Consider the following 13,372-nt stretch of genomic DNA (forward strand, 5'->3'; position numbering starts at 1 on the left):
AAAAAAAAAAAAAATGATGATCCTAAAGACCCTTCTAAGCTCTGGCATAAAAAGAACAGCCAAGCCTGGTGTGACAAGGACTGTATTCCTGTGCAACTAGTCTATGAAATACATCCAAATTCTGTGCAGATATAGGGAGTTTCTTTAGAAGATGAGCATGCTGCCCAAGCTCCCCATGGCTGGTAGTGAGCCACTGCCTCCTTTAAGGTAACTCTGATAGTGTTCATCTAGTTCTTGTGCCTTTTTGTACCAGAAGTTAAAGAAAAATAAGCTACTCAGACAATCAGAACCACACAGTGGCTCATGCCAACAACTGTAGATTCTCACAAATCCCCACAAATTGGACACCCTGCATAGACCCTGGCAATCAAGAGAAATGAAAAGAGCAAGTACACATGCCACATGTGGAGATTACGGCACAAAACAGTGGTTTGTGTAACAGATAATTACACAAGAAAGAATAAACCAGCAATGGGCAGGTGGTGGGACAACATCAATGTCTGGCAGATGAAGTAAAAAAAGGCTACTTCCATTCACGAACTGCTTGGCAGCTAATCCTCTAGTTCCATTATTAAAGAAGCTAGATAGGACAGTACGCAAATTTACACAATTATTGTTGGAGGTTTTCTTTGGTATTGAATTTATAGAGGCATGAGTACTATGTTGACTTTCCACTATTCTGAAATGCCTTGTCCACAAACTCCTATGAACAAATATAAAATTATCCTTTTCTGTTTGCTTCCTGTAGGTGGTTATTCTGGTACTATAATATTTGTAACAATACAGGACTAAGACTGGGTTCCAATTTCGCTGCACTAGTGACTTGATTTGTGACCCTGGCAAATCATTTCACATCGTTCTACCTTCTTTACCTGTTTCTAAAATGGGCATAATACCACTTACTCACATGTCATAGGAGTCTTAATGTTTCTAAATTTCTGTGAGGCTGTCACACATGCAAAGCAAGTGCAAATTATTATTCGCACTTTCTTTCCATCTGGGAGACTGAATTTAACACTCCTACCATTTCACACAAAAGCATATATTTCTCCAAAAACATTGAGACATGATAACTCTGAATGAAATAATACACTAAAATAAGTACAAGCTTACTTTCAGGGCTACGCATGATGCAATAAGCATGGATTGCTGATATATCTGCTGCTAAATTATTAAGTAGGAGACGTTTCTTGTGCTGAGCCATAGTCAAGTGAGGATCAGTCCAGTGTTCTCCACATGAAACGTATACCTGTCACAAAGGTGTAAAAGTTATTTGCTTCACATACTTATGAGGTGTCAAATAGTATGTTCAACATGTAATACAATTCTGAATATGTGAAAAAGAAAAAAAAATACCAGCTTCCATAGCACCTGGTCCACACAGAAAACTGAAATAATATTAAGCATACAAATACATTTAGAAAAAAAATATGAAATCTAAATGTACATTGAACATACACATCAATGAACTCTCTTTTGGCACAACAGTCATAAAGGAAACTACTGGTCAATAGTTTTTTATCCTTTGTCACATGCACGAACAAACAGGCTAAGAAAAGAAAATTGCAAAAAAGTATTTTTTTTTTTTTTATTTCCCATCAACATTTCAGAATCTCCCTTCACTATTTAGGTTTTTTATGTAGGGAGTTCCTTTAGAAGATAAGCAGGCTGCCCAAGCTCCATGGAAGCTGCCATTTTGCTGGTATATCATAACCAGTGGCCCTATTTTAAGAAGCAAATTATGGTCCCAGTTTTTCAAAATGGTCTGTTAATGTTACTGCTTGTGTCTGTGAAACACTCTATAGGTACAAGGCTCATATTAAGAGATCCCAATGCATGTTTAAGGCTTAAGATGAAATCCTGCTCCTATATGAGTTAATGAGAGTTTTATCATTGACTTCATCAGCACAAAGATTTTACTCAATTATATATATGCTAAATTAGGGCTGTCCAACTGGTGATTCACAGACCACAAGAGGCCAACAAGGGGTTAAAATTTAGCTCTTGGGCTTGTGGCTCCCCCAGCATTGTCAACTGTCTGCATATTTATGGACAGTCTCTAAAAATGGCTGTCTATAAAATCCATCCATTAAAATCCAAGCAGCTGTGAGCTTGATTGAAAAACCTGTGTCAGAAAGAGTCTGGGGGCAATCGCTGATGGCCAGACAACAGAGCAGTGACACCCGATGTCTGAATAGGAGTGCAGCACCCTTCAAAGAGCATTCAGAGGGGGAAGTGGGGCCATCAGGGTTCAGGTTGGGAACTGACTGGGGGGGCAGCATGGCGTGGGGTGCAATTGGGGGTATCGGGGTGTAAGGGTGAGTAGGGAACCCTTGGAGTGAAGGCAGTATGGTGGAAAACCATTGCTGTAGTCAAGAAGGTTTGCCAACCTAAAAACATTTTGTTACACACAAACTGCAACATTTTTGCTGACAACAAATGTTTTTACTATGGTTAGTGTTAAACCCTTATATTTGAACCTGGTCCTTGTCCAGGGCCTAGCAGAAGAGTTCCATTTACATTAGGTAAAATAAGTCAGTAAAAAGTATATCACTAAAAAAGTTGGTGGTCAGTAAAAAGTCTGCATATTATCAATAAAAAAATTGTCTTGTGCTGGCAGCCCTTGGCGCCCTCTCTCTCTCCTGGCTTCTGCTGCATGACCCAGCCCAAGCAAGTGGGGAGGTAAGGCTCGGTGCAGTGCATGGTTCTGGGGAAGTCAGCAGCCCCAAGTACATGGCCAGTGCACTGCTACAGGAAGTTGCAGGAAAGGTCCAGATGAGTGGAGAAGCACCCACTTGCCCATGCTCAGTGCAGAGGGATATGAGGGAGCCTGCCTACTTGTGTGTATGGTACATTGGAGTGGAGAAATGCCTGCCCACACACGTGTCCTGGGGAGACCATGGCCCCTGCAGTGTGCAGCCCTTGCTGATGCGGCCACTGGGCATGTGGCCTCTAGTCACTGACAAGTTGGACAGCCCTGTTTTAAACTATAGAAGAGATTCTGAATATTACATCCAAGTAAAATGAAAAGCTAATCTGTAAAAAATTTCTAATTTTTAAAACAATAATCCACTAGAAAACCAGTATCAAATAATCAAGGAGGGTAGAAAGTCACTATCTAGACAATTTAATAATGCAAATAAATATAGCTTCCTGCAAGATAATCGTTTTTCTTGTATGATACATCCTAGCTCCAGTAAAAATGGCAAAGCACTAGGAAGTACTTTGAAATTGAAAATATTCTGAGTTGTGGTTTCACTGCTGCAATTGCTTCTTTTATTTAACAGGGCCCTTTTCACTATTTCATTGTTAAGTTTCTTCATGTTTTATGAGACAGTTAATGGAACAGCCTTCATAATAAATGGGCATAAGAGTAACCCTTTTGGAGTAGCAGTTAATGTAGTGTGGGGAATTGAAATGAATGCATTTCTCATGCAAAATCCAGTATTTTGGCTTGCAGCACTAGACACAATATGAATAGATGTTGATTAGAATGGCAATACTTTTATAAAGAATAATAAAGGTGTGTTTTGATGAGTTTGGGGTGTGGTTTGCCTTGAGGGGCTATGCAAAAATATCAGATGCCACCACAGCTGCACAATTGCTCCAGTTGACATGGTGACTGCTGGAAGTCACCATGCCCCCATACATCCCAGTACCCTGAATGCCCAGGTGCTTTATTGTACGTCTGCTTGCCCCACCAATTAGTTTATACACGATGCTATGCTAGCATGACTATTCTGCTTCTCATCCTAGAACTAGTATGCACAGGGATAATTTGGGTGTCCATGCATGGCTCTGTCGTGCACTGTACAGACATACCCTCAGTCCATTTGAGCCTCTCTTCCTGTCTATGCCTTGTAGCCCTCACCAAAGTTTTCACATTGTGCTACTTACTTAAACACCCAGCATCGAGATATATCTCAGAATCCTTTACATGGCCCTTCTAAAATCAGTCACAGATTTACTGTTTTTCCTTTTGTGTTTGACTTTCAGCATAGATAGTCACCAGGTACAGGCTTTAGGGAGGCCTTAAGGTCAACCCTATTTATCATTGTAGACAAAGGTACAGTGTTCCAATTGTATGGGAACAAAACATTCTGAAATAATGTTATTACCTTGAGTTTCTTCCTTATAAATTTTTCCTTACCAGTTGATCTCTTTCAAGGTCTTTCAAAATAAAGACTTCCATCCCCTTTTCAGTGAATAATCTTCGAGCAGCAGTGCATAAAGTCAACACTGTGGTACACCTTTAATAATGCAAAATAGACATACATACTCCATTTTTCATCGAGTTCACCTATGTTGGGAGCACTGTTTTACTGATGCTGTAAACCATTAAAGCCTAGACTTTTTTTGATTAAGTTACAAAGAATATTTTCAAAGCTAAACTAATGTAACATCAGACTGTTAAGTGATGTCATTTGTAGATATACAGTATGTCTGGATAAATTTATGATTGGAAAACAAAAACTGTATTTGAATTTTTACCTTTCTAAGAAATGCTGGAATTCTATTCTATATATATCCATTCCAGAGTCTTCGTCAGGATGCATTTTCTGGTTCTCCTTTGTTTTCTGTCTCTTCTTTGCATTAATATTTCTAAAGCAAATGAATACCATTTTGATTGATACAGCGCATAAACTATCAGTTAAATAAGTGCAGTCTCAAAATTATCAAGTCATCCACTTATGCATTTTTCATGCAACAAACAAAACAAAACAAAAATCCCCTCTATATATAATTTAGCAAAATTTAAGGGATTTTCAGTCATACACTTGTGAAAAGTTGATTTTTATCCATGGCTGTCAATCAAATACAAAGCTTTTTACCTAATGGAATCTGGGGACATTTGAGACGTACAATCACATACAAGGAAACCTCATTAAATACACTGTTTATCATTAGACTGCTGCCAAAAGCAGCATGTGCTCAGTAATGGAAACCAACTATGAAGATGATTAAATGAAGCCAACACTGAGCATGACTATAAAACACATGGCCCATACTGGGCAAACATACTGATATGAACCTTTTGATTATTTTTATGATGAAAATATCAAAAACTTAAAAACCTGCTTCCATCAGTTTATATTGCAATACAAAAGAAAAGTTCAACTACAGGCCAACAAAACAATAAGATGTCAAAACTTAGAAACCTGCTTCCATCACTTCCAAAACTTGTGACAAATAAATACAATCAAAAACACAAAACATTTATACAGAGCGTGTCTACACGAGATGCTTAATGTGAAGTAGCGTAATAACACTGCACAATACCATGCTGAGCAAAAACCATGCTAATATACTAGTGCTCAGTAATATTAGGTTACTGTGTAGTAAGTGTCACAAAAAACCATGCACCGGCACTACTGCACAGTTGGGCTAGTGACAGACATTCAAAAAGACAGAACCTGAATTGATTCAATCTTTGCAGGTTAGTCTAACCTGGCTAAATTGAACCAATTTGCAAGTGAATAGAAATTCACAAAATGCAGGCACCTGCAGTGGCTCAAGCCAGGAGCCAGGGGGTGGGTGGGGGTTCATTTTCCCCCTCCCTGTCCCCACCAGCATGGACCTGAGCCGGGGTCTGCCAGGCACGCCCCACTTTGCTGCTGCTGTGGTGGGGTTGGGATATGGCCAAACACCAGCCAGAATGGCCCCCTGAGGCAGAGGAGGCAGGAAGGGGGGTTACCCCTCTACCCATACTACCCCCAGGGGACTCCAACCCAAGTCTGCCCACCCCAGCTGCTGCTGCCTCCACTCACTCCCGGTATGAAGCAAGCAGCACAATAAGCCCCCTCCTTCCCCTTTTGCCAGATGCCAGAGGGAGTGGGGAATAACGCCCCTCCCTGCCCCATTGCCTAAGGGGCCCTGCTGGCCGGTCTCTGCCCAAGCCCCTGACCCTGCTGCTGGAGCTGCAAGGGGGCAGAGCCCTGACGGGGCAGCAGCCCCTGTCCTGGTGTCTGGGGAGCATAAGCCTCTTCCCGGCAGGAGGGCTGCAAGCAGGGGGTTAGAGCTGCTATAGACTGTGTAGGGCAAGTGGTGGCACTGGGACTCAGAGGGGGCCACAACCCCCACAAGTTCCCCCAGTGCCCCCACCTCTGCTCACCCTGTGCAGTCTGCAGCAGCTCTGCCTGCCCCACAGAGTGGCCCCTCTACTTGAAGCGTGTTCCCCCCCCCCAGAAAGAGTCTTGTGCTCCTCAGACACCAGGACAGGGGCTGCTGCCCCATCAGGGCCATGCCCCCTCACTGTGGGAGCACCTGGCAGACTCTGGCTTGGGTCTGTGCCAGTAGGACAGGGAGGGAGTAAATCCCCTCCCCAGCCAGTTCACTCCAAGCTATGCTGGGGGTGGTCAGGCCCTCCAGCATCTGGCCAGGCCCCTGCCCCTGCCTGTCCCTGCTCCGGCTAGAGAGCAGAGGAGTGGGGCCAGCCCTGCTCCACTGGAGCAGAGACTACAGTCCAGAGAGCATGCTGGGATGCTGGGGGACTCTGATTTATCTTAACCCAGGAAGGGGTCTGGGACAGAAGTTGTATAAACTAGTTTGAGCTCAGTCAGTTAAGTCTGATACCACATTCATCCAAGTTTATCTCAAACTGGTTTCAGCCATTTTGAAACTGGCTTATGTGCACTGAACTTATATTTTGTTACAGATTTAAACTGGTTTCTGATCACTTAAAACCAGTTTGTGTGTAACTTCTGTCCCTAGCCTAACTGGTGTTACTGTACATTTAGTTAGTACTTCATTAAGCAAGTACTAAACCAAATGTACAATAACTACTGCACACAAATGAATGTGTCACTGTGCCCACATTGTCCAATGATTCCCTCCTTCCCCAAATTCCCATTAATCCAGGGGCTTGGGTGCTTTTGTTCCTTAATACTGCATTATATCCTGTTGCCTTCCAAACTTGTCTATTAACACCTATCGCCCTTTATCCCATATATGTTTTGTTTTAACCCCTATCATGCCTTTTCCTAGCCAATCCATGGCCTGTGGCTACAGCTTCACCGCCTTCCAGGCCTCATCATCTTTTCACCTTCCTAGATGTACTAGGTATCTCCATTTTTCTTTTTTCCATAAACCCATTATCTGCTCCTTACCTAGTTCTCTTGTGTCTTGCCAGCAATACCACCCCAGTTTACTCAAATCCAAACACAAGTTTTCTTCTGCTGAGAGCTCCAGTTGTTGCAAGACTAGTAAGTTTCTTGCCTTCTACAATGCTGCATGAAAGCTCACTACAGCTTTCCATACTCTTCCTCCACCCTTCCTCTGGGTCCTGGCCTATACTTGGCAAAGAACCACTTCTAGTGTGAGTTGGCTTTTAGCACCCAGCTGGTATAGGAGTTTCTCTGCCTTCCCACAAACTATTCTGGTAAACTGATTCTCCCACCTCATCTGCCATTTGCTTTCTTCCCTGCAACATGTTTATCTGGACCATTCACCTGCTCTACACAGTCCCCAACTGTAATGGAGCACACATACCAGGATGTGTTAGCAGCCAACTGAAGTCCTGGTAAACCTCCCCACTGAGGATACGGTCTGTTTTCCCTGATCCAGGCCTTAATTTTTTTTATGGTTCACCAACTCTGTTGTGGCTATTGTCTGCTTCCTGTACCAATTCACAAATTTTACAATCTTTTCTTACATTGGCAGTATTCTCTCTGCTGTTTGAACGTTTCAGTCTACAGATCCAAAAATGAAGTGTATGTAGGATCATGAATGGACTACAAATCCACTCTAGTAGTCTTACCTGAGGTCCTGGGAGCCTTCTGGAGCTGCAGCCATAGCAATCCTGCTGGGCAGAGCCTGACCGGCAGCCACAGGACAGCTCCAAACAACCCAGCTCCACTTTTTAGCAGTGCTGCTCTGGGTTTTTTTCTGCATTTTTTTTTTTTACCTCTGGATATCCAGGGGTAAAAAAAAAAACACAGGAAAAAAAACCCAGAGCAGCACATGCTTGAGTAGCGGGCCTTTGTATGGGTGTGCAGGTACACAGGTGCGTGGGTGTGGTTTTTGTAATGGGAAAGGTTTTATCCTTTTCTGGTGTAACAGAGTGTAGATATATATAACCTTATGTATATAGAGAGACATATATTTTTACAAAAAACAAAAATATCTCCTCCCATTTGAATTTAGCATCCATGTTTGAAAATAAAAGTCAGAGGGCACATCCAGATAAGTGAGAATGTGTGTTTCCTACTCCTCGTGCTGCTGCAAATTGTCCGTGAGGAACAATGAACACTCTGGCACATGGCAGGTTACCCCAGGTGGGGTAAAAGAAGCTGGGGCCAGCAACTGTGCTGGCCCCAACAGCCTTACCTGGGGTCCTGGGGGCCTCCAGGAGCTGCAGCCATGAAACTCCTGCAGCAGGAAACCTGGCTGGCAGCTAGAGTGTGGCTCTGGCCTGCTAGGCTCTGGTTTTGGGTGGTGTACACTGCCATCATGTGCACTGCCCCACTTCTTTTGGTGTGGGTTTTTTTGACCGTGGAATCTCCCAGGGTCAGAAAACCCACATGCACTACAAAGTAGCAACATGGGAAATGCCTGCATGTGTGGTGTGTGGCGCCACAGATGGGTCTGCAGTGCTACATACACATATCCATGCTCATCTTGATATGCCCAGCAAGTTCAAGAAGAATGTCTATGAGCATTTCTGATAAACTATACAGTATATAGGACCAACAGCTATTATAATTAAAATACGAACATTTACCAAATTACCACACCATGAAAACCAAAGCCATGAATTACTATTTCCTATTCCAAATGTAGGAAATTCCTGCAGTGTCCCTATAGAAACACTGGTGTGGTTGGTATTGGTAAGTGATGAAATATGCAACACAGGATATTCATTTTCTTGTTGCCAAACAAAGTGGTTAAACAAACAAATAAATAATGTGGTCCACATTATTTGTGTGTGTAAATGAATGCTGTAAGCTAAGCTGTGGCAAATAAAGTAGCAGACAATTAAAGTAATTCTGAACATTTCCTCATAAATGGAGGCTCCTTTGAGGGAAAGCAACGCAGATCACATAATCACTCATAAGACAGTCATATATATTTGCTAAACCAACAATAATACATGTAAGTAATACTGTGTTTGATTCATAATGAAAGTATAACAGTAATGAAATTCTGTGTTAAGCCTCAAATATTCAGTAAATTTATTACTTGTAAATTATCACAACTGTACACAGGCTTTAACCAAAATGTAAGAAGACAAGCCCCTAATCTGAAAAGTTAATTCCTTTGCTTCCATCCATTGCTTATATACAGTATTTGTAACCCTGACATCCCAAATCACCTATCTGAAATTTCCAGAGTTGATTGCAAGTCTATGACCATACCAGTACACCGTGAGTTTTCACTTCCTTGTCTTGTGAGATATTAACTTTTAAAGCCTACAACATTAATTAATTCCTGTAAGTTTAGATTTCCAGAGCCCTGGCAGTTCGTGAATTGGTTAGAAAGAACAATGCAGAAGGAGAGACACAGTTTTTAGCCGCTGGCAGGCAGGGGGAGAATCTCAGAAAGAGCTTATCCTGATTTGTTTCCTCAAACTGGAAAGTGTACCCTTCTTCAGTTTGTCACTCACAACATTTTTGTTTAAATATGCATTACATGTAAATGTTTGGCAGAAAGCCTTTTCAAAATATTTGTGAGGTGTTATCTAATATCGATGATCCTCCGCAGTCCCTTCCAGCCCAAATGTGTATGAAAATTGTCTCAGGGAGGGAGGGACAATACACCAAGTTTCAGAATGGTGTAATATATTATGAGACAAGTACAGCCCCAGTCTTACAAATAATTCTGTGCATTCTTTATCCTGAATTTGTGAATAATCTCAGTGATATAGCTCATAGCTGTGAGACCAACAGAAAACAGAAAAAAGGCTTCCTATTCTAAATTACCTTGTTGAGAAGGAAATTCAACAATGTTTAAAAAAAGTAAGCACTATAATTTCAGAGCAGATAGAAATAAAAAAGGTGGGAAAGTTAGGACTAGTCATTAACTCTCCATGTAAAAAGATCTGAATTATTTTAAGAGCACTATACTCACATTTTAGATCTAGCAGAATGAACTAATTATGAAATGTATGCGTCAAAGATTTCAATTTCAGGCTTGACTTTACTTTGAAAATTAATTTTTTACTTTATCATTTTTGCAGGCATCTCAGTGGACAGCCTATCTGAATGTTACTCATTGTTCAATGATGTATGAAGTATATTTAATCAATGTGAAAAAGTAATATTAAACTATTATCAGAAGCATCAAATGTTCTAAAAACCTCAAAAAAAAAAGGTCAAAAGGTAACATCTCTGCTAACAATATGAAAAACAATGTATTTAACTTATTTTTTACACCAAAGGTTTACAATGATATATGAATTACTATCTTTATGTCACATGAAATGACAAATGCTCCCTTTGTTTTAAATACAGAATATTTTAAACAATAGAAATGATTCATGTACATATAAATAAGCAACATTTTTTCAATATTTTGCTTGAGAGTATTTTGAATAATCATTTCAGTGATAAACAATATTTTGAATAGCCAATTGCAGATTTCATTGATATGAAATATGATCATTATTAAACCATTTATTGTGTTAGAGAGCTAACTGTAGTAAATGCCAACAGGAGCAATTATCCCACAATTAAATAGCTATATATTTGAAAGTCAGGTACAAACAGTCCTCGACTTACAATGTTTTGAATTACAACATATCGCGCTTACAACTTTTATAAATTGACACCCTGTTTCAACTTTATGGGAGCGCCCACACATGCAAGCACGTGCTCTTGCAGCAGCTCAAATAGAAATGGTGCGAATTTGAGCCTGGGCTTTTTGCCTCAGCACACGTGCTCAGATATGCACTTTGTTGTGCAGCAAATTGTGCCACTTGTGGCAAAATAACCTTGCCTGGCTCCTCCTGGATCTGCAGCCAGGGGAAGCTACAGCTTGGGGCCAGCACCTATGCTGTCCCCAGCAAGACAAAAAGCTACCCTGTCTTGGCCCAAGCAGTACAAAAACCTGCCCTGGCCAGCAGCTCAGGGTTAGTTTACCTCAGGAGCTTCTGGAGCCCAGGAAATTGGTATCTGGGGACACTAGCCCCTTGTGTCAGCTAGACTGCTGAAGCAGCATTCCAAATTCACCTTTTAAAGTACCGAAAATCCACATTCTTCCACAATTAGAACAAAAGAGAGAGGGAAAGGGGGATTGATCTCATGGGCAATGTTTTATTGTTATATTTACAATGTTAAAGAAATTTGGAAGCCTATCAGTATCTCTAGTATCATAATAAAATAAATCCTAAATATATGTTTTAATGTTTGCTTTGGGTTTTCTTATCACATGGTGGGTGTATGATGGGGAGATGTGGGGTTTGCAGGAGGGGGTGGGAAGGGAGGTGGGGGGATTTGGGTGGGTGTGGAGGGATGCGGGAGGATGTGAGTCACTGTGTGGGTAGGTGTGGTGGGACTGTGGGTGTGGAGGCTGTTAGGAGAGTCCCCTGCATGAATGCCGCATGCCCCCGGTGGCTGGCGGGGCATGGCGGCTCTGGTGGCGGTGGAAGTGTGGTGGTAGTGGTAAGCAGGGAGCTCCTGCAGATGCCACCAGCACTGTCGGCAGCAGGGGGAGAAGTGGTGAGTGGCAGGCACCCACAGACACCACCGGCAGCAACAGCAGTGGCCAGCAGCAATTGCTGACTGCCCGCAGACACCACTGGTGGTGGAGGGGGAGGCAGCAAGTGGCAACCGCACACAGGGTGGAGGCTGGAGATGAGCAGGAGAACAAGCAGGAGGTTGGAGAGAATAGGAGAATGAACAGGAGGCTCATTCCCCACACCCCAGTTGGTTCCCTTGCTCCCCATTCATTCCCTCCATCCACCATTCATTTCCCCTGCCCCCTACTCATTCCCCCTTCCCCTGTTCATTCCCCCTCTCCAGTTCATTCCCCCACCCTCTGTTCATTCCCCCAGGTCCCCGCTTGCTTTCCCAGCCCCCCACACTCACCGGCAGTAGCAGATAATGAGCAGGAGGCTGGAGAGAGCAAGGGAAGTCTCCAGCTTATCTCCAAGGGCTTGTCTCCAGCCTCCTGCTGGTCTCCAGCCCCCTGCTCCTTCCCCTGCTTGTCTCCAGCCTCAGGAGGGAGCAGGAGGCTGGAGACTGCCCCTGAAGACATTCTCCTGCTGTTTCCAGCCCCCTCCTCTTTCCCCTGCTCCCCCAAGGCTGGAGACAAGCAGGGGAAGGAGCAGGAACTGGAGACGTCAGTTTAAACTTTACAACACTTGATCTGATGTGATGCCACACCAGTGAACAAGTTTGTTGCATTGCTCATCTCCCTGGAGAACATCTGTCCAAACTTCCTTGGACACTTTCTTTAAGAAAGCGGACAAGACTCCAGAAAAACCTACAGCCAAGTCTCCTGAGAAGACTCCAGCCAAGAACCCTTCCAAAAGTCCAACCAAGAGCCTTTCAAAAAGTCCAGCCAAGTCACCTCAAAGAAGTCCTTCCAAATCAATGAGTGCTACTTACAATATAAACACATTAATGTGGCTATATTACTCATCTATAATTGATCGAGTACAAAATTCTGGGTTATTTTAGGTGAAAATAGGGTATTGGGCCTTGGTTCGGGAACAAATCCCACATTTATAAAATATTGTTTCTTATGAGAAAATTGGTTCTGAGTTACAACGTTTCAACATAAGACACAGTTTTCAGGAACCAATTGTGTCCTAAGTCTGAGGACTTCCTATATTTTTATCAATACACACAAGCATTCAGATCTCTTCCACGTTGGGTTCAATTCAAACTTGATCATGACAAAACCCTTAATTACAGACCTCTGGTTAACTCCTTAAACTTTCTCACTATTACTAATATAGGGTCATTGTCATATGGTCTTTAAAATACCAAAACATGCAGAATGATTTAGCAGAACAGAAGGGAACAATTTTTTTGGCAGGTGTGCCATAAATTAGCCCCACCCCCCCCCCCTAATTTCACTCTACTCCTCTTCCACTGCCCAATCCCTGCCCTGTCCTGCTTTCCTGATCTACTGCTTTGCTTACTGCTTCCTGCCCTGTGCCTCCTGCTCAGTGTGCAGCTCTGTTGTTACTTCCTGCCCTATTTGCCACTGTGCTGCCTACCCCCTCCTTGGTCCTCCACATGCCACACACAGAGGCTGTCCCCCTACCATTTGTGGCATGCGTGCTGCAAAGTAGCCACCCTGTATTACAATATCATTAGAAGGAAACAGGCATTATTTTAAAGCAAGTGGTTCAAATTCTGTCATTCAATGACTATTCTGTTGAAAATTAGCTATAAGTTTTAGTCATTTCCAAGCTGATCAATGTCAG

At 42.5% G+C, this 13,372-nt stretch overlaps 1 protein-coding gene across 1 annotated transcript in view; it reads right to left on the reverse strand.

Annotated features, from left to right (window-relative positions):
* Positions 1–13,372, reverse strand: part of DCDC5 (doublecortin domain containing 5) — a 122,200-nt gene that overhangs the window by 95,099 nt on the left and 13,729 nt on the right. The window contains exons 3-5 of the mRNA XM_019519508.1: positions 4,492–4,602; positions 4,151–4,250; positions 1,114–1,249 (exon numbers count right to left, since the gene is read on the reverse strand). Of these exons, the coding sequence (XP_019375053.1) occupies positions 1,114–1,249; positions 4,151–4,250; positions 4,492–4,602 (347 nt within the window). The remainder of the gene's footprint in view (positions 1–1,113; positions 1,250–4,150; positions 4,251–4,491; positions 4,603–13,372) is intronic.

Source organism: Gavialis gangeticus, unplaced genomic scaffold (assembly GCF_001723915.1).
Source record: "Gavialis gangeticus isolate Ggan-Ray unplaced genomic scaffold, GavGan_comp1, whole genome shotgun sequence".
In the NCBI taxonomy this organism is placed as follows: Eukaryota; Metazoa; Chordata; order Crocodylia; family Gavialidae; genus Gavialis; species Gavialis gangeticus.